This window comes from Rhyacophila brunnea, unplaced genomic scaffold (genome assembly GCF_057557595.1).
Source record: "Rhyacophila brunnea isolate RB1 unplaced genomic scaffold, BYU_Rbru_1.0 scaffold_5, whole genome shotgun sequence".
Lineage (NCBI taxonomy): Eukaryota > Metazoa > Arthropoda > Insecta > Trichoptera > Rhyacophilidae > Rhyacophila > Rhyacophila brunnea.
This window is the reverse complement of record NW_028233170.1, coordinates 31640408-31666515: the sequence shown is the minus strand read 5'-3', so window position 1 is coordinate 31666515 and position 26108 is coordinate 31640408. Positions and strand designations below refer to the sequence as shown.

The 26108-nt window shown below is 34.0% G+C and overlaps 1 protein-coding gene across 1 annotated transcript in view; it reads left to right on the top strand.

Annotated features, from left to right (window-relative positions):
- Positions 1-26108, top strand: part of LOC147066309 (dynein axonemal heavy chain 7-like) — a 145475-nt gene that overhangs the window by 65635 nt on the left and 53732 nt on the right. Inside the window, exons 34-46 of the mRNA XM_085956032.1 lie at positions 280-501; positions 4648-4845; positions 5756-5879; positions 6909-7084; positions 10361-10512; positions 14828-14975; positions 15069-15281; positions 16309-16481; positions 20944-21085; positions 21234-21347; positions 22162-22272; positions 23851-24039; positions 24642-24871. Of these exons, the coding sequence (XP_085812158.1) occupies positions 280-501; positions 4648-4845; positions 5756-5879; positions 6909-7084; positions 10361-10512; positions 14828-14975; positions 15069-15281; positions 16309-16481; positions 20944-21085; positions 21234-21347; positions 22162-22272; positions 23851-24039; positions 24642-24871 (2192 nt within the window). The remainder of the gene's footprint in view (positions 1-279; positions 502-4647; positions 4846-5755; positions 5880-6908; positions 7085-10360; positions 10513-14827; positions 14976-15068; positions 15282-16308; positions 16482-20943; positions 21086-21233; positions 21348-22161; positions 22273-23850; positions 24040-24641; positions 24872-26108) is intronic.

Genomic DNA, 26108 nt, shown 5'->3' with positions numbered 1-26108 from the left:
CAGCACTTTCATCGTTGTTCGTACAGACTCTTTTTGATCACTACATAAAATAATATATTAATACCATAAAAGAGTATTATTGTAAACATTATCGTGATCAGATGTCCGTGGTTATGTCATGGACTCGTGTATAACGGATAAAGTTCACAAAACTACCATCGACGTCCTTTGTAATGTAAAAAATATTAAAAAGAAATAATATTGTATGAAAATTACTTTACACTTACACTGCGAGTCAATGTGAGCCATCTTTTCATTATAATCATTGTCTGTTTGTAGGGTGTATTTTTCTTTTCGGCGATTTGGTCAATCGGTGCGACCCTGGAAGCCACCAGCCGCCCCAAGTTTGATCTCATGTTTCGAGGACTGCTGGAGAAGGAATTCCCGCAGACCACTAAAGATATCTTTGGTTATCCATTTCCCATTAACAAACCGGCGAAGATTTACATATTCTCCATACCCAAGGACGGCTTGGTCTATGATTACAGATACATTAAAAAGGTTAATGCTTACTGCATTGTCAGTCATATTATATAATTAAATTACTTTTTCTTATTGTATAATTAAAATTGTAAAAATTACTAAAAATGTGGCCTACCATTCACGATGGTCAGTTGGTAGAGCGTCCATCTCTGAAGCAGCATGTCCAGGTTCGATCCCACAGCTGGCAAAAAAGCATGTTGTTTGTTCAATGTGTGCTTGATTCAGTCCAATGGATTGAGAGAATGGCTAACAACCATTACCCACATTGTTTTTGTTAATATAACCTCCACACTGTGGCAACCATTTAACAACCAACATAATATTATACCCCATTTATACGTGCAGGGATTTACCGCTAACAGTACGTATTATCGCGGCCATAATAAGAAAATACATGTGTAAACATGTTTTATCGTGCAAGTTGTTAGATTGCATGCATGAATGAAAAAAGTTCAGAAGCTTCTGAATTTTCAGGCCACAGTTGGGATTTGTTGTATATCTGCGCCTGCGCAATAGAACGATAGTGGCGAACCTGCCGGCAAAAAAACGAACTACACCGCACAGACTCATTTTGAAGTTCAACGATATCCGTGACCTGCCAAATAGTACTATAAAATGACAACATCGCGTCTCGCTTACTCTTGAAGAATGAGTTTCATGAAACAGCACTTTATGTGTAGACAGTTATTATCGCGATAGTTTAAAATACACACTATTGCTGCAAGTAAATCCATGCACGTGTACAGGCGCTTTTATGCTCTACTATCAAATATGGCAATTTATTTTAACTTAAGAATGCAGTATGCTTGTATATTGAAAATACATAAATTAGAAAAGCAAGTACAAGAATGCCACAACAAAAATTGAGCCCATATCCTGAAAACAAGAGTTATCTTAAAAACACTGTTCAGAGATATTGGCATTAATTCTGATGAATAAAGGTAGTTTGAGTAATTGAGAACACGGTTTATTACACAAAAAAACTTTATTGGATAAACCACCATGTTTATAATAAAATATACGATAACAAATTTAACGCCGTTTTTCCGTATAACATAAAGTACAACTCTGATTTTGATGGTGACATCCTTTACGAAATCCATTTTCAACATTTATTGGGATAAATTCCAATATATTTTTTAACCAATCAGCACTTTGTTGGCTTCACAAAAGGCAAACAAGACAAAATGTCTTCCATTTAGTTTGCATCCCTTTGAATTTTATTTCCCATTTCCCGAAACTTGGAAAATAAATTATTTTGTTTAACGGCCGAAAAAAATGTATTGCACAACTTCTGACAGCACTTACGCACATACATCAAAGCAGTGGCAGCCGGTGATTTTTTGGATTGTAATTTTTGAGGGTGCGCTAGAAACTTACCTTATTGAAAAATGAAATCAATTCGGCGATGTTTTTGATTTGACAAAACGTTGTTGACATTTGGGCAATTATCTGTATATTTTATGTTTTTCATAAAACATTTTGCGAGTTACTTAAATCTCTATTGGATTAGTTTTAAGAAACGATTGTATCTCTTATAGTAGATAAATACCTCTAACTTTTAACGGAAGCCATCTTATTCTATATAAGTACATTTGGTATCTTTGCAATTTGTACACTGTATGAATAATGATTATTATGAAACTGCACTTTCTGAAATAGTATTAAGATTTATTAGCTTATCACTAGAATTCATTAATTAATAATTTTCTATATTATAAATAACCAACATCATTTCGCGTTTAGTCAACACACAGGATAATGAAATATTAATTTTCCAGAAATGCGGTAGGTAGCAAAATTATTTTTATCTTCACTGATTTAAACACATAAATCAACATATCTTACCGACATTGTATTATATTTCTTACTGATTATAAATTTATAAAATTATGAATTCTATTGTTTTTAGTTTTATAGGCATTTTATATACGAGATTGCTAAATATGATACTAAGATAAAATATGATAAGTAAGCTGCAACGTTTATAATAACAAACCATAATTCAAATCTGTAATTGCTCTCTACTACTACCAATATGATGTCATTTTACCCGGTCGGCGCACGATATTCTGGAACTTACGCATGGCGAAAACGATTAGCACGGTTGAAGTTGTTTTATAATGGCTTTAATTCATACTAAGCTTTGGGTTCATCTTAAGTAAACTAAATATATTGCCGGGGCGCATATGATTTCAGTGAAGATGACGTATACGGTGTATAGTGCCTGTATTATCGCCTATTGGCAATATGGGCACATCGGGATATGGTTTGCATTACAATAAGTGAGCGATAATATTAAAAACCCATGAAGAAAAAATATGATTTACGATGTTGAACGATGTTTCATAGCAATGCAAGCAGTGCAGTGCACTTGTATGATGTTAGACCAGCCGCCACTGCATCAAAGTATATTTTCTCGATAATCTTTCCTTTAAAAGTTTTATAATTTTGACCACTATCCATTTTTGACGTAATAATTAGTTTCATCAATGACACGCCTTTTTTAGAACAAATAGATTTATATTTTATACTCTGAAGAGTAAAAAATAATTTATCGCAATAACAAATGGAAATGCCGCGAACGTCCGTAAGCACGAACTGTGTGTACAGTGCCGCAAATTTATCTGAAGAATTGATGGGGGAACCACAGTCGAAAATTACCCAATCAATTACGCAACTGGACAGAATCTGACATTGGAATGGCGTATTCAATATGGCGTCCATATGGGTTCTAGTAGTTCCATTTTTGACTATTATTCAGATAAGTTGGTTGGGCTGTATGTCGTGTACTGCATAGATATTATGGTATACGGATAAACAGCGTGCAACGTGTGGTCAGTTTGGACTGCCTACTGTTACCTATTGTTAGTCGCGTAGTTTAAACCGATTTACCAAAAAACAGCGTTATCACAATAACGCTCGTTTTTCGAATATGGGCCCGATTTGGACCAATCTGACATCCATAAATCAATTAATGTATTAATGTTATTTCCTTGATTTAAAGTTTGAAACATTCTCACACCATAATATGAAGAGCTCATTATCAATCACGGCCAAGTCATGTTCACTGTTTTTTTCAGGAGAGGCGAAAGTTTGTTTGACCATGACATTTTATATTTTTATGCAATCTATACAGCTTCCTATACTCCCCATAAGATAATTGAAAATATAAAATTTTATTGAAGATGCTTAATTTTGCCAGAAAATCAGCTTGAATACATGACTTGGCCGTGTTTGATACTAAGGTGTTGACTTGGCCGCTTTTGAAACTAAAATGAGTTGAAATGGCATTTAAAATTAAAATTTACATATAGAATTCAGTCTTACAGCAGTTATTTTAGCTCATTATCAATCATTCCTTTATTCTTATTAATTAAAAATAAATATATTCAAATGCTTGATCAAACAAAAGAATAATAATTATTTATTATTCATAATAAACTAGCAAAAGCCAGCTGGCGGTCGCCAGTCTGTCTCGCTAGGTCTTGCAGACGGCTTGGCGGTGTTGGATATTAATGTAATTGTGAAGTATGCATAGACAGCGTCATAGTTTTCCCTTCAGGGTGGATTTTCATTCACCTCACTTTTCGATTACTCCTCCAAATTCTAAATTTGAATTCTGACACGTCAAATGAACTTGTTATAGGCGGCACGCGAAAGAAAACAAATGACAATCATTAGTCTATTAGTTTGACAGATAAAAAACAGTGACGTGGTTTTAGATTATATTTTCGTAGTAATTACTGAGGATATGCATTTATTTCTTGTTTAACTCATAGTACACCAATGTGCCTCTTACAGATTTGAATAGTTTTTTAGAATAGTAATTGTGATTTGTGAAATATCGATTATATAGAAAGTATTAAGTGACGGATATAAAACGCGATTTAAAAATGATATTATCTGTGATTGTGTCGAGTTTTATCAGATTGGTTAGTCCGAATTTGATACTGAAATATAATATATTCAATATTTTATATTGAATTGTGGGCATTGAAGTTCCCTACCGGAATCAATCAAATAATGAACATCGGCCAAAACATAACTTGGCCGTGTTGATAATGAGCTCCTCATATGTATTGTACAAATTCCCAAAAGAAGGCACTTGTGATTTTTGAGGTTTTGCTGAGAATTAATATTTTTACATATTTTGTACGACAGGGTAAAGGAAAATGGAAGCCTTGGAGTGATGATCTCATAAACGCACCGCCGATATCCCGTGACACGGCTGCCCACAATATTATTGTTACAACACTCGATACAGTCCGCTACTTGGCACTCTTCAAACTCCTTGTCTATCACAAAAAGGCTGTTATGATGGTGGGACCAACAGGAACCGGAAAATCATCTTATATCATCGTAAGACTTTTTATACAAATTATGATCAACTTGTTGAATAATTTGTTTTATAAGCATGTTATAAAAATTACAAATTTATTTAGGACTTTTAGTTATGTATTTATTTTATTTTTATCAAAGTTAAAAATTACACTTTCAATAATTACAATACAATGAATAAGATAAATTTTATAATAATTGAAGAATGCAGGAGAATAATTGATAATAGAGTTTCCATGAAACAATGTGTAGTATATATGCGAGTCAGATTGATTATTAAATTTCCAGGTAGGGTTTATATATTATTATATTTAAATATTTTAAGGTCACATGTTTCAGGGGTGGCACGTTTTTTAAAAGTTCATTACACTATAGTGGTTTCGAAGATATATGTGTTTATCTCATAGAAGTTATTTACCTAGACACAACTCTAATAGTTTTATTATTGATAGTTTTCTACAAATAAGTATGATATCGATGTAGGAGCATCATTTGAGGTAGGGCTATGTATAGATCTACCAGTATAAGTTGTCCGCTGAGTAGGGCGCCACATGCTAACATTTGACATATTATTCAATACTTTTTATACTGTGATGAGCTTAGTTCTAAATTTGAACATCGGTCGATTTATGATGGTACATATCGCACCCCCGCAACTAAACTGCCACAATCCAAAAAACGTCAAACAGAGATAATCAGCTTTGAAGTTTTTACCTTTCGCATTTTTGTACAGTGTTTTTGAAATATATTTAGATATTGAATGAATTTTTGACTTGAATTTGATGACTTAGAGATATGAAATTTTCGGTACATATACTATGAACGATGGACAATGAAACGTAGTAAATAATTCAAAACACGTAATATTGGACTTGTGGCGGTTTAGTTGCGGGGGTGCGATATATCTATAAGAAACGCTCTGTTTTTGCAGGATTTTCTGATGCAGAAAGCTGATACTAAAATCTACAAAGCACTTACAATGGGATTCTCGGCGCAGACGTCCGCTAATCAGACGCAAGATATAATCATGGCAAAGCTGGACAAACGCAAGAAAGGTTAGTCTTCTTCTTCTTCATTAGGATCTCGTGACTCGGATGATTTGACGATCTGGCAGTATTCTACACAGCTTATTTTCATCCCTCTTGGAATTGAGACTCAACTCAAATATTGCATTAGCTCATCAGATTGTCATTTTCACAGATGACTATATGATGAAAAAAATGGAGAGTACTGTGTGGGTAAACTGAGGAGAATCTGGAGTTCACTAACGATGGAATCATTGGTTCGTTTGATCAATCACAAAACTCTCAGCAGTCCGCCTCCGAGTAGACGGATTTTAATTGCTTCGGTAAAGTTTTTGTTTTTTCAGATTGGTTGCAGTTTTGACATCGCATTTTTTGCTATTTTTATTGATCTTTTATCATCAGTTTTCCTTCCACCTTCGACTTGGACTTGGACTCGACATAAATATATTCACTGACTATCTCTACGTCTGTTAGCGGCACACTGCGTTACTGCATGATATTATTACGATCTACGATCCCACTTTAGGCCCACCAATTTGCTTTCTTTTTCAACCCGGTGGAGCAGGTTTATCATCTGTACAGGTGATTTTGCAATGTCCAATGCTGCAAATCTCAAATTGGAGAACTTTCTACTGATATAATATTCTTTTCGATGATTGTTTACCGTGAATTGGTTATATAAACATTCCAAATAATTTCTATTGATTTGAGACGATTTTTCAACCTGGTGGAGCAAGTTTATCATCTGTACAGGTGATTTTGCAATGTCCAATGCTGCAAATCTCAAATTGGAGAACTTTCTACTGATATAATATTCTTTTCGATGATTGTTTGCCGTGAATTGGTTATATAAACATTCCAAATAATTTCTATTGTTTTCAACGATTGAGAGAGTTTTCAGATTTTAATTCAATCGACCAATGCTGGATTTACCCATAAAACATATTCGAATAAACATAGTTAGACCAACAAAATTGTTAAGCCAACTTTGTGATTAGGCAATTAGCCCATTCCATCAAATATATTTATGATATTTTGTTCATATGTATAATATTTAAGGTGTCTTCGGTCCACCCATTGGTACTCAATGTGTTGTGTTTGTTGATGACGTATCGATGCCGCAAGCAGAGACGTACGGCGCTCAGCCTCCCATCGAAGTACTCCGCCAGGCTTTGGATCAAGGACTCTGGTACGACCTCAAGGATAATGTCGTCATGAAACTTATTGAAATACAGGTAAAACATTTGATTTCGAGTGCTTAAAGTTAGACAACGTTATCTACAAAAAAGCGTTTTTTTTTTTTTTTTTGAGATAACGTTATTTTACATTTACGGCTACATGATAGTCAAACAACGTTATGTCAATCTTTTTTAATTTCTTATTAAATCGTCAGTAAAGTTTAACGCTAACTACATAAGTTACCCTTGTTTTCATATTTTTTTAAAACTATCCCTATAAATTTTAACATCATCATAAGCAATATAAATGTACAATACACAATAAATTATAAAATATTAACATGAGGTTTTAAATAAACATTTCCCTTGTTGAGTTACAAGAATCTAAAATAACGATTTTTGGCTCTCCTGTAAAGTTGCACTTTTGTAGATAGTGTTGTTTGACACTAAGCCCTCGATTTAATCTTATCCATTCGTGCCCGTTGATTGAATAAATATGTACAGTAAAACCTCATTAGTAAGAACACTGATAATTCGAAATTCGCCGTAATTCGAAATTTTCACAAAAAAAAGTCCCTTGAACATTATTTTCATATAAAACCATACCTTTAATTCGAATTTCGTAATTCGAAATGATTTCAGAGTCCTGACATATAAAAATATGCAATAAATCATAATAAAGTACACTATTTCATGAGCCAGTCTTTGAATGTGACAGTTTTTTCTTAAAACATCAAAAATTACTTATTTTATGAAGGTAATAAAAATAATCCTGACATTTTATGACCCATTGACACACACAGCCAGAGGCACAACTGCACTCCACTCAAAGGAAAAACAATAACTCACATGTTTCAGGGCTATAGGTATTTATTTGTTGATTGTTTATTAGATTTTCACATAGTTTTACTAGAGAACCAATGCCTAATAATTGTGTTGACAAATTGGAAAAATAAAAAATATTTCGTATTTTTCTATAATTCTAGCTACTTAGTAAGTTCAATTTATGGATTAATGACACATGGTATTTGCACAGATTTTTATCGGAAATTTGGTAGACACATCTATGATCGGAAACGAAATTAAAATGAAAATCAAAAAAAAAATTTTTTTTTATAATTTTAATATTTTTCCCCCATACATTTCATATTTCGTAATTCGATTTTTTTTCGATTTTCGGTCCCATGGAATTCGTATTAACGAGGTTTTACTGTATATGCGGGAATAATTAATGAAGATTTTTACTCTCACAAGTTGATGTTTCTTTGTTTTGTGGGAAAGATGAGGTATATGAAGGGAGATAAAGTCGGAGTTGCTTGGAAATTTTGAGGAGAGAGTTTATTTATCGATACGAGAATAAATATATACAATGATAAAGATGATGGAGTAATGTTATAATCACGGTACGGATACACTGATAAGATTGATGTTATCGAGAGATTAATCAGACCGCGAGACTGGACTCGAGTGAATGACGGTTGACTATAACAAGTTATGAATCGTCCTTGCTATTTATACTAATGCAGTCCATACATTACAAAAGACATTGTCGCAATTCAATAAATCATAATAGACACTCTTGATCTAGGTTATTGAGGAAATGTATTTATTGACACTTATAATGCTGAGTGGTATGATTGCTATAGTTTTCATCCTATAATGATATGCCATCATCATCTTAGGCACTCTCGATTCACTACTGGACGAAGGTCGTTCCATCTTGTTTCCATTTTTCTCAATCCTTTCATTGCCACGTACATCCACTAAATATAATTATCTTATCATTCCAGCGGAATTTTGGTCACCTTCAAAAATTTTTAATATCTCTTGGGTACCATGATGATGAAATTTGTCCAACGTGTCCAATTTGTAGACGGCTCTCCTAGTGCAGTGCGCAAGGCGCTGGCCTTCCATCACAGAGTTCTGGGTTTGATTCCCAGTGAGGTCAAAATATATTTACATAATCTAATATGTAAATTCCTCAAGCCTGAGAGTTTTACCACTTTTATTGGGCTTCACAGCCTGTTGTGGTGTTTAATAAAGAAACAAATAAAAAAAAAATGACAATGATCTGTTTATGAAGCAATATGTCCAATGCTTTTGATTGCCTCATTAGCCATTAATTTCTTTGTTGATCTCTGTGCGTTATGCCCATAATGCATCTCTCCATACCCCATTGTGTAACCCTTAAGCCTTCCGCTAATGAGAATACTCAAAACGACAATACTGAAACTAAAATTCCAACCAGTATCTAGCTAATATATTTCAATGGCGGCTCGTTCACTAATTTGATGTGTTAAAAAATCGCTAAAAACACAATGAATTTTATTTGACCTCGAACACTATTAAATTTGGAAAACGCCACTGGAGAGCGTCAGACTGCCTTTAACCTTAGCGATAGGTGGTGGGCCCGTCAAAGATCCTGGCCTGGGGGCCCGCTTCAGGATGTGGGGGCCATGGGGTAGACCTATCATTCTCTTTGAAAATAACTCAATTGTGAATATGCAACACGATTTTATTTCAAGTCAAAGTTTCAAGTCAGTTCGAAAACAACATAAATGCAGTAGTGGTGTTGTTTTCGCACAGATTGTCTTTAGCTACCGTACATCAACATAATTGGTCCATGATTTGATCCTTGGGGAACACCTGAAAGAGTTTGAAAGACTTCAGATGCACACCCAGCGTACTCGACATATTGACAATGATGCGAAAAATAAGATTTGAAAAAAATTTGCAAAATTAATAGATCCGCCTACTGCACTCAGTTTAGTTAAAAGAATATCATGATCAACTCGATTGAAAGCCTTTGACATATCCGTATAGATTGCATCAACTTGACAATGATTGTCTAGTGAACGAGATATGTATTCAGTGTACTCCATGAGGTTGGTAACTGTTGATCGAGTAGATCGAAAACCATGTTGATTATGATGTATGTTTATTTCGATTTATATGGATAAAAATGGCCTTTAGGACCAAATTCCATTTCGAATTACGAAATAACGAATATTTCGATTTATAACGAACTTTTTGTATGATAAATGATTCTTGGAGGTTAAAATTGACGAAAAATTCGAAAAATGGCGAAATTCAATTTATCGTTTTTCGAATTATCGAGGTTCTACTGTACAAATAATTTTTGGGTAACACTTAAAAAAACTTCCTCAACTCCTGGTCTATATGCATCTTTTGTCTTGTTTAAGATGATTTCCTGTTAAATAATTGGTTTACATTCAAATCCAAAGCAGTAGGTAGGTATATCATATTTTTTTATAATCAAACATATTTAGAGGTTTTTGATAAATACTTACTGTATTTTGATTTTCTTTTCAGTTTATGTGTGCAATGAGCAAGCCGACACCCGGTATGAAAGGAGTGACTCCGAGATTCACTCGACATTTTGGATTTTTATGCATTGACGAGTTCGACGATTCGACTCTCATGTTAATATTCAGCAAGATTATGCTCTGGCATTTGGATACAAGGTTTATACTCCAATATTAATTATCACTCTCACTAATGATTTATATGAATGGCAGCTTTTTTATGAATGACATTTAATGCTTTTTGCATTGCCGATGTTGATGAATTTATACAACAATGTTTTTTCTTGTACACAGTCAATGCAAGAGTTTTGTGGCAATCACTTTATTATAGCAGTGGCAAAGGGTGGAGGTAGGCTGTTAAGATCCACCATAAAGAGTGCACACTAAACTTTATCAGTCATACGTATTTGTTTTCATTGACTACAATTTACAGATGGTTTTGGTTAGTTTTTATAATGCAATCAAACTGTGCGAAAACTAAGCCATAATAGATTATAGTCAAAAAATACTTGTCTATCAATAAAATATCTAAAATTATGCAATTAAATCATACATTACTTTGGATATTTTATAGGTAGGTTTGGCTTAGGCAGGGCTTAATGAATTTAAAAAAATGAACCAACAATATGATGTGTAATATGTATTTTTAATCCAACGAAAACATATAAGTATGAATGAAAAAGTGTGCACAATTTTGTCGTATTGCTCAAAGTATACCAAAACTAGGCAGGAAAAACTAGCTAACACCATCTGTAAATTGTAGTCTTAATTCAATAAAAACAAATACGTTTGACCACTGCTATATTATATAGCAGTGGTGGAGGGTGGAGGTAGGCAGTAGAGATCTGACATAAATAGTGCACATAAAACTTTGTTAGTGATATTTATTTGTTTTCATTGCCCATGATATATACATTAGGTACTTATAATGTCGTGGGTTCCAGGTTCGAATCTTGGGTCTGACAAAATATATATAAATATACTTCAATTTGTAATGTTCACGGTATGTAAAAAATAAATAAATTTGAATTGAACGTCTGTTTGGGGTGAAAACTAGAGGTGAGTTGGAAATACTGTCACCAGTTTGTGTAGTCAAGTTTCGGATGAAACTACCCATACTCAGTATGTGTGGCCCAATAAACTTATTCCAAAAAACTTGTGATGATATCATCGCGAGTAGCTGTTCTGTGCACTCGCCAGTTGGTAGACTTTCAACACTATTGACATTAAATACTGGCGAACGAGATTGCACTTAAATATAGGTATATTTTAATTTATTAGTCTATTGCGTTCGAATGTATGAATAATAGGTCATAAACTTTGTGTCGCAGCACAGTGGTGAGATGACGCACAGGCTTAGGCTTGTTATATGACCGCTCAAAACATGTTATAAATTTAAAAAAAAAAACACTGTTATTCATTTTTGTTAACAAGAATATTGTAACCTAACAGAAAAACAACTCACAAATTTAAAATGTGTTCAAAATTTTATAATAAATGGGACTATTCGACAAGCGGAGCTCGGCGTATTTTTAACGATTCTATTGAAGCCAATACACAGTCTGAGTTCCCTGAGCCGATACGTATTTCAAATACCAATGTGGTTTTAGTTTCAGTTGAGTATGAAACTTTTGTCGCATACGCACGCCAAACGCTCTATATAGTATTCCAAATACTAGCAAGTATTTTGGAACAAGTTTCTATAGTAAGTTTTTTTTATACTGGTAGTAAGTATACTTAGTCTTCAAAATCGACCAGTTTTCCCATCTCTAGTGCAAACCATAATATATATTAGATAAAAATATTCTTCCATCTATGAAATATCTAAAATTATGGCATTACACAATTTTAGATATTCTATAAATAGGAGAATATTTTTTACCTAATATGGTTTGGTATCAGGTTTAATTGAATTTGAAAAACTATCTATAATTTGTATTATTAGTTTAATGAAAACAAATAAGTATGATTGACAAAGTCTGCATTATTTTTGTCAGATCTCCACAACCACCTTCCTTTATTATTACAGTAGAACCGCGTTAATACGAATTCCACGGGACCGAAAATCGAAAAAAAAATTCGAATTATGATTTATGAAATGTATGAGAGAAAAAATACTAAAATTTTGAAAAAGTGAAAAATTTAATTTTCATTAATTTTGTTTCCGATCATAGATATCCCTGCCAAATTTCCGATTCAATTATCTCAAATTAAATTCTGTGCTAAATACCAAGTGTAGGGACCAAAAGAATGTATTACTTAAGGGGAGAGGCATGCCAGCAGAGAACTTAGCGGAAAAATATGAAGCATGCAATTTGAGATTTTTTTTTGATAATTTACAATTTCAAGTGTATTAATTAATAAATATGTATCTGAAAACATTAAAAAGATTTTTTTTTTAAATTCAAAGATAAACTTACAATTGTAAAAAATGTAATAAAATGTGAATTCGTTGCAGGGTCACATCTTATTATTACATTATATATTATGGTCACATTTCTTATTAAAATTTTGTATATTAAGTTTTCAATTTTTCGTCGTGTAGATTTTTGACTAATTCATCGTTTTAATATTTTTTTAAATTTTAAAAAACATCGATTTTTATAAAAATATAAATGTGTATAACTTGAAATCCTTTTTATTTATATCCTCAACCAAAGCCTCGGAAACCGGCAACATCTCCACGACGACCTCGCAAACGAAACATGGACTTGATTTTTGGTACATGGAATATACGAACACTGTATAGAAGGGGAGCCCTCAAGGAACTGGTTTCCGAAATAGACAAATATAAAATTAATGTTCTGGCAGTCCAAGAAACCAGATAGATGGGCAGCGGGACGTTCGGTCTAAACTCACACACGGTATTACATAGTAGTAAGGAGAAGGGCCACCATGAATTTGGAGTTGCCTTTATTGTTGACAAAAAGATAAAAGGCAATATTCTAGATTTCACCCCAATTAATGAAAGAATATGTGTACTCAGACTAAAAACTAAATTTTTCAACGTATCGATCATCAATTATACACGCAGAAACAGAAGATAAAGATGACCTAATAAAAGATACGTTCTACAATACGTTCACAATGATTCTGAAGACAAAACTGGAAGGTTACGCGGAAAACATAGTAAGTGAATACCAAGCTGGCTTTAGGGCAGGAAGGTCTACAACGGATCAGCTCTTCACAGTTCGCCAAATACTAGAAAAATGCTGGGAATTTGATGTGGACATATATCAGCTTGTTGTTGATTTTAAGCAGGCATATGACAGCATCAATCGGGGAAAACTATTCACTGTCCTTCTGGACTTTGAAACCCACCGAAGCTAATCAGGCTTGTTAGAATCACACTGTAGAATACACACTCCCAGGTGAAGGTGAATGGCCAACTGACGGAGGGCTTTGAAGTATCTCGGGGTCTAAAGCAAGGAGACGGATTGTCTCTCATGCTGTTCAACTTAGCCCTTGAATCCGCTATTAGAAAGTCTCAAATGAACAGGAGCGGCACTATATTAAGCAGACCGAGCCAACTGGTTGGTTACGCAGACGACCTCAACATGATGGGCAGATCCATACAGATTGTGAAGAAAGAATTTGACCACCTCCAAAGGGCCGCACATTTACTCACTGCTGCCCATATTCAAATCCAGAAATGTCCACAGAAAAACTAAGACCCGGCTCTATAAAATCGTCATACGCACGGTCGTTGCATATGGGTGCGAGTCATGGACGCTAAATATGTATATAAAATATAAAATAAAATCGCTGAAATGGTGGATTGCTTTGAGAGAAAGATCCTGAGGCGGATATACGGACCCATGAATGATGGTGGGGGTGTGGATAATTCGGTACAACACTGAACTATTATAATAATACCGTTTATATCAAGATTCAAAACTCTCCACCTTCATAAAACTCCAGAGGCTAAACTGGGCAGGCCATGTCCAACGCATGCCTGAGTCACGGAAGCCGAAGAAGATCCTCGAAGGAAACCCAGGAGGGAAAAGGCCAGTAGGAAAGCCACGCACACGATGGGGTGATAACGTTACAAAAGTTGCCAACCAGCTGCTAAAAATCAGGAATTGGAAAAGACGTGTGGAGGACCGTACCGGCTGGAGGACGGCGGTGGAGGAGGCTAAGGCTCGACTTGAGCTCTAGCGCCATCGAAGAAGAAGAATGGTTTTATATGAAAATTGCGTCAGCGGGATTATATTTCAGCGACAATTTCGTATTATGACGAATTTTAAATTAACCATATTCCTATTAACGGGGTTTTACTGTATGTCAATGTTTAATCGAATTTTAAAAACTAACCGGCACCATCTGCAATTTATATTCTTAGTTCAATGAAAACAATTAATAAGTATGACTGACGAAGTGTGTCAGATCTCCACAGCCTACCTCCATCCTTCGCCACTGCTATGCAGTCCTGCAAAATCTATCTTGATATTTATTACTGTTCTTAATATTTCAGAGGGTTTTCAAAAGAATTTGATCCATGCATCAGTGAATTGGTGTCGGCCACTCTTGAAATATACAAAAATTGCCGACTTAATCTATTACCGACGCCATCAAAGTCCCACTACATGTTTAATTTGAGGGATTTTTCAAGAGTCATCCAGGTTTGTGATAACTCTTTCTCAACTTGCTTACAACTGTGGAATTGATGCTATTTGACATTGGGTAATTAATTGAGTTATGTTTTTTTATAACAGGGTGTGCTCCTATCCGTTCCTGAAGTAATAGAAACCCTACAGGCGATGAAGCGACTGTGGGTGCACGAATGCTTGCGAGTGTTTTCCGATCGCCTTATTGATTCTGAAGACAAAGATTGGTTTGTGGAAGCCCTCAGAAGTGCTACAACAATGTGCTTAAATGAAAACTTTGATGGCATGTTGGAAAGTTTATCGGAAAATCGTGATGAGAAGGTAATAGGGAATCTTTTTAACATGTATATGTTTTACCGCTTGCCGTGAAATTATAATATAATTCTGTGCACAAAATTTGAGTGTAACGCAGAATGTTACCAACCGAGCGGTCTAAGGTTCTCGTCCGATCACCGAAGTTAAGCAACATTGGGCGCGGATAGTACTTGGATAGGTGACCGCTTGAGAACACCACATGCCGTAGGCTCTTTTTAACCTAAGTAAGACAAATATACGTAAGTGAATATATATTGTAATATGCAAAATAACTTTTTGACGTTTTATTATTAATATGTTAATGATATAATTCATCAAGACCTGCTTAGACTAAACAATTGACGATAAAAAATATTCTTCTATCTATAAAATATCTAAAATTATAATTTTAGATATTTTTTTCACATGAAAAAATAATGCGCCCGCGTGGGTTCGAACCACCGACCTTTTGGTTAGCAGCTGAACAACCTGCCTCTGCACCAACGGTTGCCGCGGCAATAGTGACAATTTTATAAATATTAACTGCAAACGTTAAAATTGTGTATGGTTTAATGTCATAATTTTAGAAATTTAATAAATAAATGAATATTTTTTGACTATTTTCTAATATGACTTGGATATAGAGCTTAATTTAATTTTAAAAAGTAACAAGCACTATCTACATCAGTGGTCGGTACCCTTTTGAGAGACTGGGTAAAAAAATAAATTTTGAAAAAATATTTGGTTAGTAGGTAAATGCTGAGTACCTCCCTCCGCTATATGGAAGTACATTGGAATGTGGATAGGTGTCTTCAATCGCTCTCAGACATACACATGTTCCAATGTACTTCCGTGTTGCGGAGGTACTCAGTATCAGGCTACTGATGCAATTCTTTAAACTGACTTTTTCAATTTTTATCCTACAGCTTTTTCTTACTACATTCAAACATTTGGTGGTGGTAAATAACCTGCACCAAATATTTTTCAGTAAGTGCATTTGGTGTGGTTATACATAGAATGATAATTTAATAATTTATTTGTGTGGTATTTTTAGATCAGTGATGCTGAACTCCGCAAACTTATTTATTGTGACTTTGCCAATCCTAAAGCCGATACCAGATTTTATATGGAAGTGACGGATATGGATCATCTGACGAAAACTGTCGAGTCATTCTTATTTGAATTCAATAACATGACGAAGAAACCGATGAATTTAGTTTTGTTCAGGTAATTATAACTCTAACACTTGGTGGAGATTTCTCAATATTTTTATTCTGACTGAATTGGTAACTTTAAAAAACTTAATATTTTTTATGTTGGTACATTGAAAGATGGCAGCCATGAAAGTGACGTTTATGACAGTTTTGACGATTCATTTTTTATGTATTATGGCATACGCAATATTTGTGAATTTTTATCTAAATATTCTAAATAATGTTTTGGTGTATTTGGCTACCCATCGATGAATAATAATTGAGTTGCTTAGTCGCTAAACCCGCTTTGGAGGTTTTTTTAAAGTTTCGAGTAAATCACAAAAAATGTTTTGTGCATTTATGATAATGTTAATACTAGTAGTGGTGACGTGTGTATAGTTTGCATAGTAAGAATCATGGTTTGGATCGCGACGTCTGATTGGTCGACTGTGTAGAGTGGATTTAGTAACCTGTTATTTATCCTAGAGCGGATTTGGCGACTCAAGTCAATATTCATTTTGATTTTTTTGACGAAATAGGGTGGAATTTATAACTTGCATGTCGATAGGCTGGTAGACCTATCGATATAGCACATACGTACAAAACGTCAAAACTAATTTTATTGAAAAATCACCCAGAGCAGGTTTGGCAACTAAGCGACTCAATTGACATTTTTCTTAGCAATATTTATGCATTTAATAATCTAAAATAGATAAGAAAATTAATGAATATATTATTCCGAATAAATGAGGGAATGGCGCAGAGAGATAAATAATTCTATGCCTGCCTCTTGACTCGGTTTCCCATATGTGCTGCACACATTGCATATTGACACGTCACCCAGGACGGCTCCAGTAAAGGAGCAAAGTGTGCGCTGCACTCCTATCATAGATTAAATATGAATATATAATATAAAACCCCCCATGTATTCAAGATAACTGCCATATCAAAAACTTATATGAAATCACCCATTTTAAATTCCGCACGTGTTTCAACAAGTGTTAAGCAAAAGACGCGCTAATGCTACCGCCTACCAAATACAAACATAACTCCATCGATGACGCGCCGAGGTGCAAAATTCCGAGTGTACCTTGAATATTACGCTATTCTCCACGCACAACAAAAAACGTAGAAAAAATGAAGCTAGTATAGATCTACCATCATAAATTGGCATTTCAGCGAGGGCGCTAGTATGACATTGAGAATATTACCATAACTAACAAAAAAAATGGTAATTTATAATTTTTTATTGGTAGTAGATTTCTGTACAAATATTATGCAATCCATAATTCGAGAAACATGTTGTAAAATTAAATGGCATTTGTAACAAATTTATCCTCGATAGACAATTTTAGTTTCAAATTCGACCGGCTGCCAACTTACGATGGTAGATCTTTAGAATCAAAACCAAAAAAGTTCTATAAGACTACACAAGTCTTTGTTTGAAACGATGTTAATGTATAGCTACTTCTTAGGAGGATGTTTGCTCTCCAGTGTACGATACAAAAATTGACTTGATGTTTGGACTGGAAACACTGGCCAATATAATAATATTCCAACATAACTGCTTGGGCCACGCACCGACTTATAGTTTGTGAGCTAATTTATTATAATGACGAACGTCATGTCAATGCTTGTGTCAGTTAGTTTAGTTCCATTTTAGTTCAACGTTCTAACCAGGTCGGGTTTATAGTATAGATTTATTAATATTTACCATCTAGAAATGAGTACCGTATATTCATTCACATATATTAAAGAGAATCGTCACGATTTTTCCAAACGGCTTGATATTAAAGTGGCAGGTCATCCTTTGCCATGTTTAAATTTAATTCAAAATTGTACAGTTGTTAATCGGAAATTTAATGTGCAAATGTACTCAAAAACACAATGGTTGTGCGGGTGTAGTTATCTTAATGCCGTATTTTGTTTTCCGTGTCTGTTGTTCGGGGAAATCTAACTGGACTGAAAGTGGAATTAAATAGTAGAATCTGAAAATTTAGACGCCAATATCATCAATCAAGCTGGAATGCTGTTACGGTAGTTAAACGAAGACAATAATTTTAACTATTGGTTACTTTAGTTCTTTACCAAAATTATGCCAAACTGTGATATACTTTTTAAACAACTTCAATCGAGGCCAAAGGATGTGTTGGAGATATATATGTATATTGAACATTTCACGTGTTCTATACAACGTATTCGAGAAAATAATCATGTCACAAATTCAACCAACGAAAAAACGCTGACCCAATAACCTACCCCATTCTGTGATATGCAATGTATGCAATAATATAGGTATGCAACATTATAGTGAACCAAGCGAAAGATCGTTTCGAATATAAAGGTCATTTAGTAATAGCCAAATTGTATTTTAGTGAAAAGTTCCGGGATTATCATACAAATTTTTCAACTACAGATTTTAATATGGTAACCTCAATATATGACATTATTGACAAATTTAAACTTAAAAATGAAATAGTAGTCTTATACAGTAGAGAAGATTTCTACGTAACTGATGGAGCATTATCGATACTTCAACTTTTCACGAATAATAATTTACTGGACGTATTTAGCTAAAGTGTTACCTTATTAAAAATAATTTGTGCAATCCCCGACTTCAGAGTGGAAAGTGAGTGTTGTTTCTCAAATTTTTTGAAAAATACCATGACTCAAGACAGGTTAAATGCTCTTGCGATGCTAAGTATAGAAAAACAATTATTGATATTGAAAAACACTTAATATTCATGTTATGGACGTGTTTTCAAAATCCAAGGATCGGATGATAGACTTCTTGCATAAATAAGTGAGTCTTTCTTGCACTCCCTCATATTCTTGTCACCGGCCGCCACTAACTATTACTAGTCCACCATTATTTTTCATAGTGTCGGGTCATAAAATATAATATAAGGCTGTAGATTCCATTAAGATAGTATAGTCTGTTGAATTACTGATTTTAATTTAGTATTTTATATTGAATTAACATATAAATAGCGGACAATTAAATTACAAATTACAAAATATAATTACGTTGATTGTTTTTTTCCAGAAAATGCAATACGAGAAAGGGAGACAATATTTTTTTTATGCAAGTATAAGCGAGATGTAAAATAATATTGTTTTCATTTTAAAACGCAGTTTATTAATAATTTTCGTAGTTGCTACTTTGAAGAAAAACACGAAAAATCTTGTACACACTTGGCCCCTTAATTGATAAATAAATATCTGGAAACATTAAAAAGAAAAATATTTTTGAAGTTATACTTCTTTTGGCGCGTTTGGAAAATCAGATCAGAGTGTATTTTTGGCGTGTGACATGTAACACATAATTTATTTTTCACACGAAAAAAACGCATTCGATTGGATTCAAACCACCGATTGTTCGGTTACCAGCCGAACGCACTACCTTTACGCCACAGTATGATACTGCAATCGTGACGGTTATACAGTATAATATTATAGTTTAGAATTATTCCGTTGCCTAGGCAGCGAATTTATTATTGTCAGCCATTTGCAATTCCTTACGTAAACAAATGATTAAACGTTATAGTGGCAGTTGTTACTTTAAAAATAAAAACAACAATAAATAATTATATAATTTAGTAATATAAGTTAAAATTTATAGAAATAAACCAACAGTGCTTCAATGGTTTTCTTACGTCTGTAATTTAAAAGTTAATTAAGAGCTAGTCGAAGAATCTAGGTTATCACAAGTTTTGTTTTCTTATTAATTCTTCATGGGCACTTCTGAATCGATTATAACCGCTGTATGGCAAAGATGAGTTTTGGTCCAATACAATAATTAAATTACAATAAATTAACATGTGCTATATGAGACACAGATTAATGGCGTACGTTTTCATCAACCTAATCCACTGTAATATTAATTTGTTTTGTTACGCCAAAGAAGTATAACTTCTAACGCGAGTACATAAGTACACACACCGATTTTTTATTTTAAGTCAAAGATAAAGTTACAATTATTGTAAAAAAATGTAATAAAATGTTGATTTGTCGCAGGACCCCATCGACCCCATCTTATTATTACGTATATTTTATGGTCATATTTATTATTAAAATTTGGTTTATTAAGTTTTCTAAGCTTCACCTGACAGATTTTTGACTAATTCATAGTTTTAATATTTTTTTATATCCATTTTAAAAAACATCGATTTTTATAAAAATGTAAATGTGTATAACTTGAAATCCTTTTTATTCATATCAAATCGAGCTTCAATATTGGGACCATACCTAAATAAAATTTTAATGTTTTCAGATATATATTTATTAATTAACACAGCTGAAATTGTCAATTATCAAAAAAATGTCTCAAATTTGCAAGCTTCGTATTTTTCCGCTAGGTGCCTCTGGTAGGTAAAGATATTGCCTTAACAACAATGGAAAAGACCAGTAAGTATGAAGATATCACAGAGTATGAGCGATTGAGTCTATAGTGAATATGGTGCAGTATAGATATTTTAAAAATTTTTTCATTACAGATTTGCTGTGGAGCATGTGTGTCGAATTTGTCGAATTGTTGCTCAACCGAGATCTCACGCTCTGCTGATAGGATTGGGGGGATCTGGAAGACAATCTCTCACTAGACTTGCTGCACATATCAATGATTATGAGCTATTCCAAGTAATTACTTTATTTGTTATATTATAATAATAACTACAGTATAAGACTATAGTTGTAATTTGATTTATCTCTACTTGGCTGATAATATGTGTGCAAAATAATAATAAGTATCGATTGTACGTATTTGATCATTATGTTTCATTTTAAGGTTGAGATGAGCCGTCAGTATGGCTTCCACGAATGGCGTGATGATTTAAAATCACTTCTAAGGAAGGCTAGTATGCCGGATCAGCATGTCATATTTTTGTTTATCGAATCACAGGTGTGTTAACTAAACTTAATTTAGTATGTCTGCGGAGTAATTAGATTTGGTTAGGTTAGGTCAGAGGTTCTTAACCTTTTTGCGGTAGCGGTCGCATTTGAGATTCGGGATAACGGTGGCGGGCGCACATCGGATTTCTAAAAAAACAATTTAAGTATTATGTGTTACATACCTATTTTATTATATCGGTAGATTATACATTTATTTACATTTAGACGCCTGTCCTGGGCATTTACAAAAGAAGCATAATACACCAATAACACCCATACAGTTACATATAGAAAATAAAAAGAGATAAAATACAATAAAGAGTAAAAAAAAGTATTCAAAATAACACACGCTATTAGTGCGATCTTTGATATTGCATTTTACTTACTAACTTTTCAAAGTCAGAAGAGTAAGATGATAATCCCAATCGTAAACAATTATCAAGGTTAGTATTTGTAAGTCGAGATCTTGCTTTTGATTTTATTAAGTTCATGGTGGAAAATAAAGATTCACACAAATATATGGAACCAGAACAGGATTTAATTTTGTAAGCTCCTTTTTTTCAAAAGAGATTACTTTGTCTTCTTGAGGAATTTCCACTATCTAATTAGCAATTTTAGTAATGTCTGTCTGTATTGAAAGTCGTTATTTAATACTTTGCCGGGGGCGCACATGCAGTTAAGAACCCCTGGATTAGGTGTATATGTTTGTGAAGAAAATTGCCAACATTCAAATGAACTATGTCTTATGTTGCTTTGTAAAAAACCAAATAATGCTCGTTATTTTTAGAGATTTGTATAATAAAATACATTTATTATTTTCTTAGATAAAGGAAGAAGAATTTTTGGAGGATATCAATAATATTTTGAATTCTGGGGAAGTTCCAAATCTTTTTAATGCTGAAGAAAAGGCAGATCTTTGTGAGAGAATGAGAGTGGTAAGTGAAAACATAATGTCATTGATTCTACAATATCTGCTATGTTTACAATTCTCTATTGCTTACGAGATAATTAATAAAACTCTTCAGTTAAATAGCTATAGATATACCATCAAAAGTTTGTCCGGTGTTCGTAATTGGAATTGAGTCTATCACAGTATAATGATAAGACAAATATTTGAAATATTAGCATATATTGCGCCCTCGCTCAGTAACAATAATTAATACTGCTGGATGTAAAAATACAATAATACATTTATTACGTGATTGTTTTTTCATATCTATAATAGCATATAAAAGATATTGAACATTACTTAAAGATACCTATGTAACAATTTCTGTATATTTTATTTAGAATATTATGGAATCAACAAAAATTATTTTACAATAACATTAAGAGCCATTAGCTAAAATTTGTCTCAATTAAGTTAGATACCGTTGGTCTTCCTTTTTACAAAAAGATTTTTTCTATTGGTTATAATATATTTTCTCAGAAGTGTTTTCAAAATTATGTATGTTCAATAATTAGAATGTTACATTCTATACATATATATATATATATATATATTTGATCATATGTCATCATGATCATATTTGATCAAAAATTATTAGCAAATTCAAGTAAGTTCCAACAAAAAAGCTTGGAGTGATCCCTGACGTCGGTTAGTAATTAAAGTAATATGTACCTACTTTGATCTAAAATACAAAAGCCGATCACCAATGTAGCGCTTCAGTGAGTATTAAAAGCCATTTGCTAAAATTTATCATAATCAAGTATGACTCCGTTAGCATTGTGGTCAATGTGCGTGGGCGCTATACCCGAGAGATGCAGGTTCATTTCCTGCGGGGGTGTATTACTTTTTTCAAAAGGATTTTTTCTGTTGGTTATACCTAATACAGTAAGACCTCGTTAATACGAATTCCAAGGGACCGAAAATCGAAAAAAATTCAAATTACAAAATATGAAATGTATGGGGGGAAAATATTAAAATTTTGATGAAAAAAATTCTTTTTGATTTTAATTAATTTCGTTTACGATCATAGATGTGCCTACGAAATTTCCGATTCCGTATGTGTTAATGGGTCATAAAATGTCAGGACTATTTATATTACCTTCTTAAAATTAGTAGTTTATGATGTTTTAAGAAAAATCTGTCACAATTTTCAATGACTGGCTCATGAAATAGTGTACTTTATTATGATTTATTGAATATTTTTATATGCCAGGACTCTGAAATCATTTCGAATTACGAAATTCGAATTAAAGGTATAGATTTATATGAAAATAATGTTCAAGGGACTTTTTTTTGCAAAAATTTCTAATTACGCCGAATTTCGAATTATCCGTGTTCTTATTAACGAGGTTTTACTGTATAATTTCTCAGAAGTGTTTTCCAAATTATGTATGTTCAACATAGTAAGTGTAAACGCATGAAGAGAAAACTTGTATAAATATACCTACCTACATATTGCTCATGATTAATCTCTGCTCTGTGTAGGTTGAATGGGTTTTTAGTCTTCACAATACCTTGTTATTTATGATACACGTGGATAATTTTTTTTTAACTTCTTATCTAGATAGACAAACAACGAGACAAGTCCCTGCAGACGGACGGAACGCTACCGGCACTGAATGGTTTCTTTGTGAATAATGTTCGTGAGCAGCTACACATGGTGCTGGCCATGAGCCCTGCCGGAACATCGTTACGAACCAGAATTAGAAAGTTTCCTGCCGTGGTCAACTACTGCACGATCGACTGGTTTCAGGTGAGTCTGTGTCTTATTATTATAGTGGGTATTGTACAGGGTTAGGCAAACAGTCTTGAATACAAAATAATTTAATTAAGAATTATTAGCAAGTGCAGACACATCAAAAACTAAAATTTGGAGAGATTCCGATACCATCTATGAATCAGTTAATATTCTCTCGATTTATAATTATAATAGATTTGCTTTATAAGTCAATGAATCAGTCAAAACGCAGTAGCTGCGATTGCAATTTGCACGCGCAGTCAGTACGCGGCTAATAATTAGTGCATTGTGTTGTCATTAAACGGTATGCAGCCAATGAGGTGTCGCCAGATTAGTATGGAGTGGTTTTAAGCCAATGAAATTTTATATCAAGTTTGCCCAAACTAAAGATGGACAATATATGATTTTCGTTTGTAAGAACGTCTCCATGAGCGCAGCGAAAAAATCAAACCTCATATCAGAATTTTTACCAAATTGGTGGAGTTATGGTAGAGTGTCTGATGGTATGGGTTTCTATGTTGTGTTTCAATATGTGTGTGATCTCCGATTATAAGGGTCGGGACTATTATTTACTGAATGGCACTTTTGATTAATTTTGATGGGTTCGCCTGTTTAAGGAATGGCCTTCTGATGCATTGCTGGCCGTCGCCACTCACTTCCTGAATGACATCGAGCTGACAGAGGTGGAGAGATATTCCGCCATCCGGATGTGTCAGATGTATCATACAGACACACAGGAGCTTTCGGAGCAATACTTTGTCCGGCTGGGACGGAAGAATTACGTCACTCCAACCGCCTACCTGGAGTTGATTTATCTCTTTAAATCGTTGCTCACCTCCAAGAGAATGTAAGTGATCCATTTATAACTGCTTTGTTTTAAGACCGCTCTATAAGGATTTATTACTTAGAGCGAGACCACACCGGGCAACTCTGGTTGCGCAGCCAGTCGCGCGACTGTGGTCTCTCGGGCGACTTCCAGGGAGGCAGCCTATAATCCGCTCACTTTCAAGATGGACGTCGAAGCAGCAAAAAATACGTTCTCTCCGCGGCGTGGCTGCCGGCGACTGTGTGGCGACGCTCAATACATAGCTATATATTTTCATGCAACGCAACCGATCGCCCGACCAGAGAGATTGGGCAACCAGACCAAACGCAAGAACGAGATTTTACTGGTCGCCTGACTAAACTAGTTGCGCGACTACTGGGCAACCAGGTGTGGCATGGTCCATATAATTGCATACATTTGGTTGGGTCGCGCACCTGCCTGCGCAACCAGAGTTGCACGGTGTGGCCTGGGTCTTAGGTTCAGAAAAATATGATGTAGTTTCGATAATTAGTATTCATTTATTTGTATCTAATAATTACTTGAGAATTTGGAATAGGTCTATTCACAATGACTTGATTGATAAGAAAGAAAAAATTGGCAAACTGTCGCCGGTAAGTAGACATTATAGAATACTGCTTTAAAGTGTCGGTTTGTCATTTTAGGCCGCTGTGTAAATATTTGAAATGGGAACCCGTCTAATATTTTAAGTAATATTTTATAATAATTTCCATTCAATGTAATGAATGCATAAAGCATAAGCCCACGTATTCACATAGGGCCTTTAAGTTGTGATTGTATTGAGATGCATGTCGCGTACTGTCACGCTGTCACGGTGACAAATTTAGTCTATGGTTTCTTCATTTTGCAGAATATTTTGAACGATCACCACCTCTGTAAAACACTAAAAACACGCGATTTTTACATGAATCGAAAATGTGTAGGCATGTAGAAAATGATAAAAAACGTTAATTGAGTCATACAGGTGTCGATGCAGTGCAGTACAACGTGAGGTGACTTCATTGTTGTTCTGATGATTTCGGCAGATTTTGATAACTGCCAATGTTCGTTTAAAGGTTCAAAATGTGCTATAGGATGGGTGATATCAGTCTGATATCATTTTTAACACCAATAAAAATGACATTACACACGTTTTTACGTGTAGCGGCAGCTTACTGTGACGCCATGTGATAGTACGCGACGTGCATCTCAAAATAATCACAATTTTACTATTTGTTGCTCATGTGTTTTATCAAAAGTG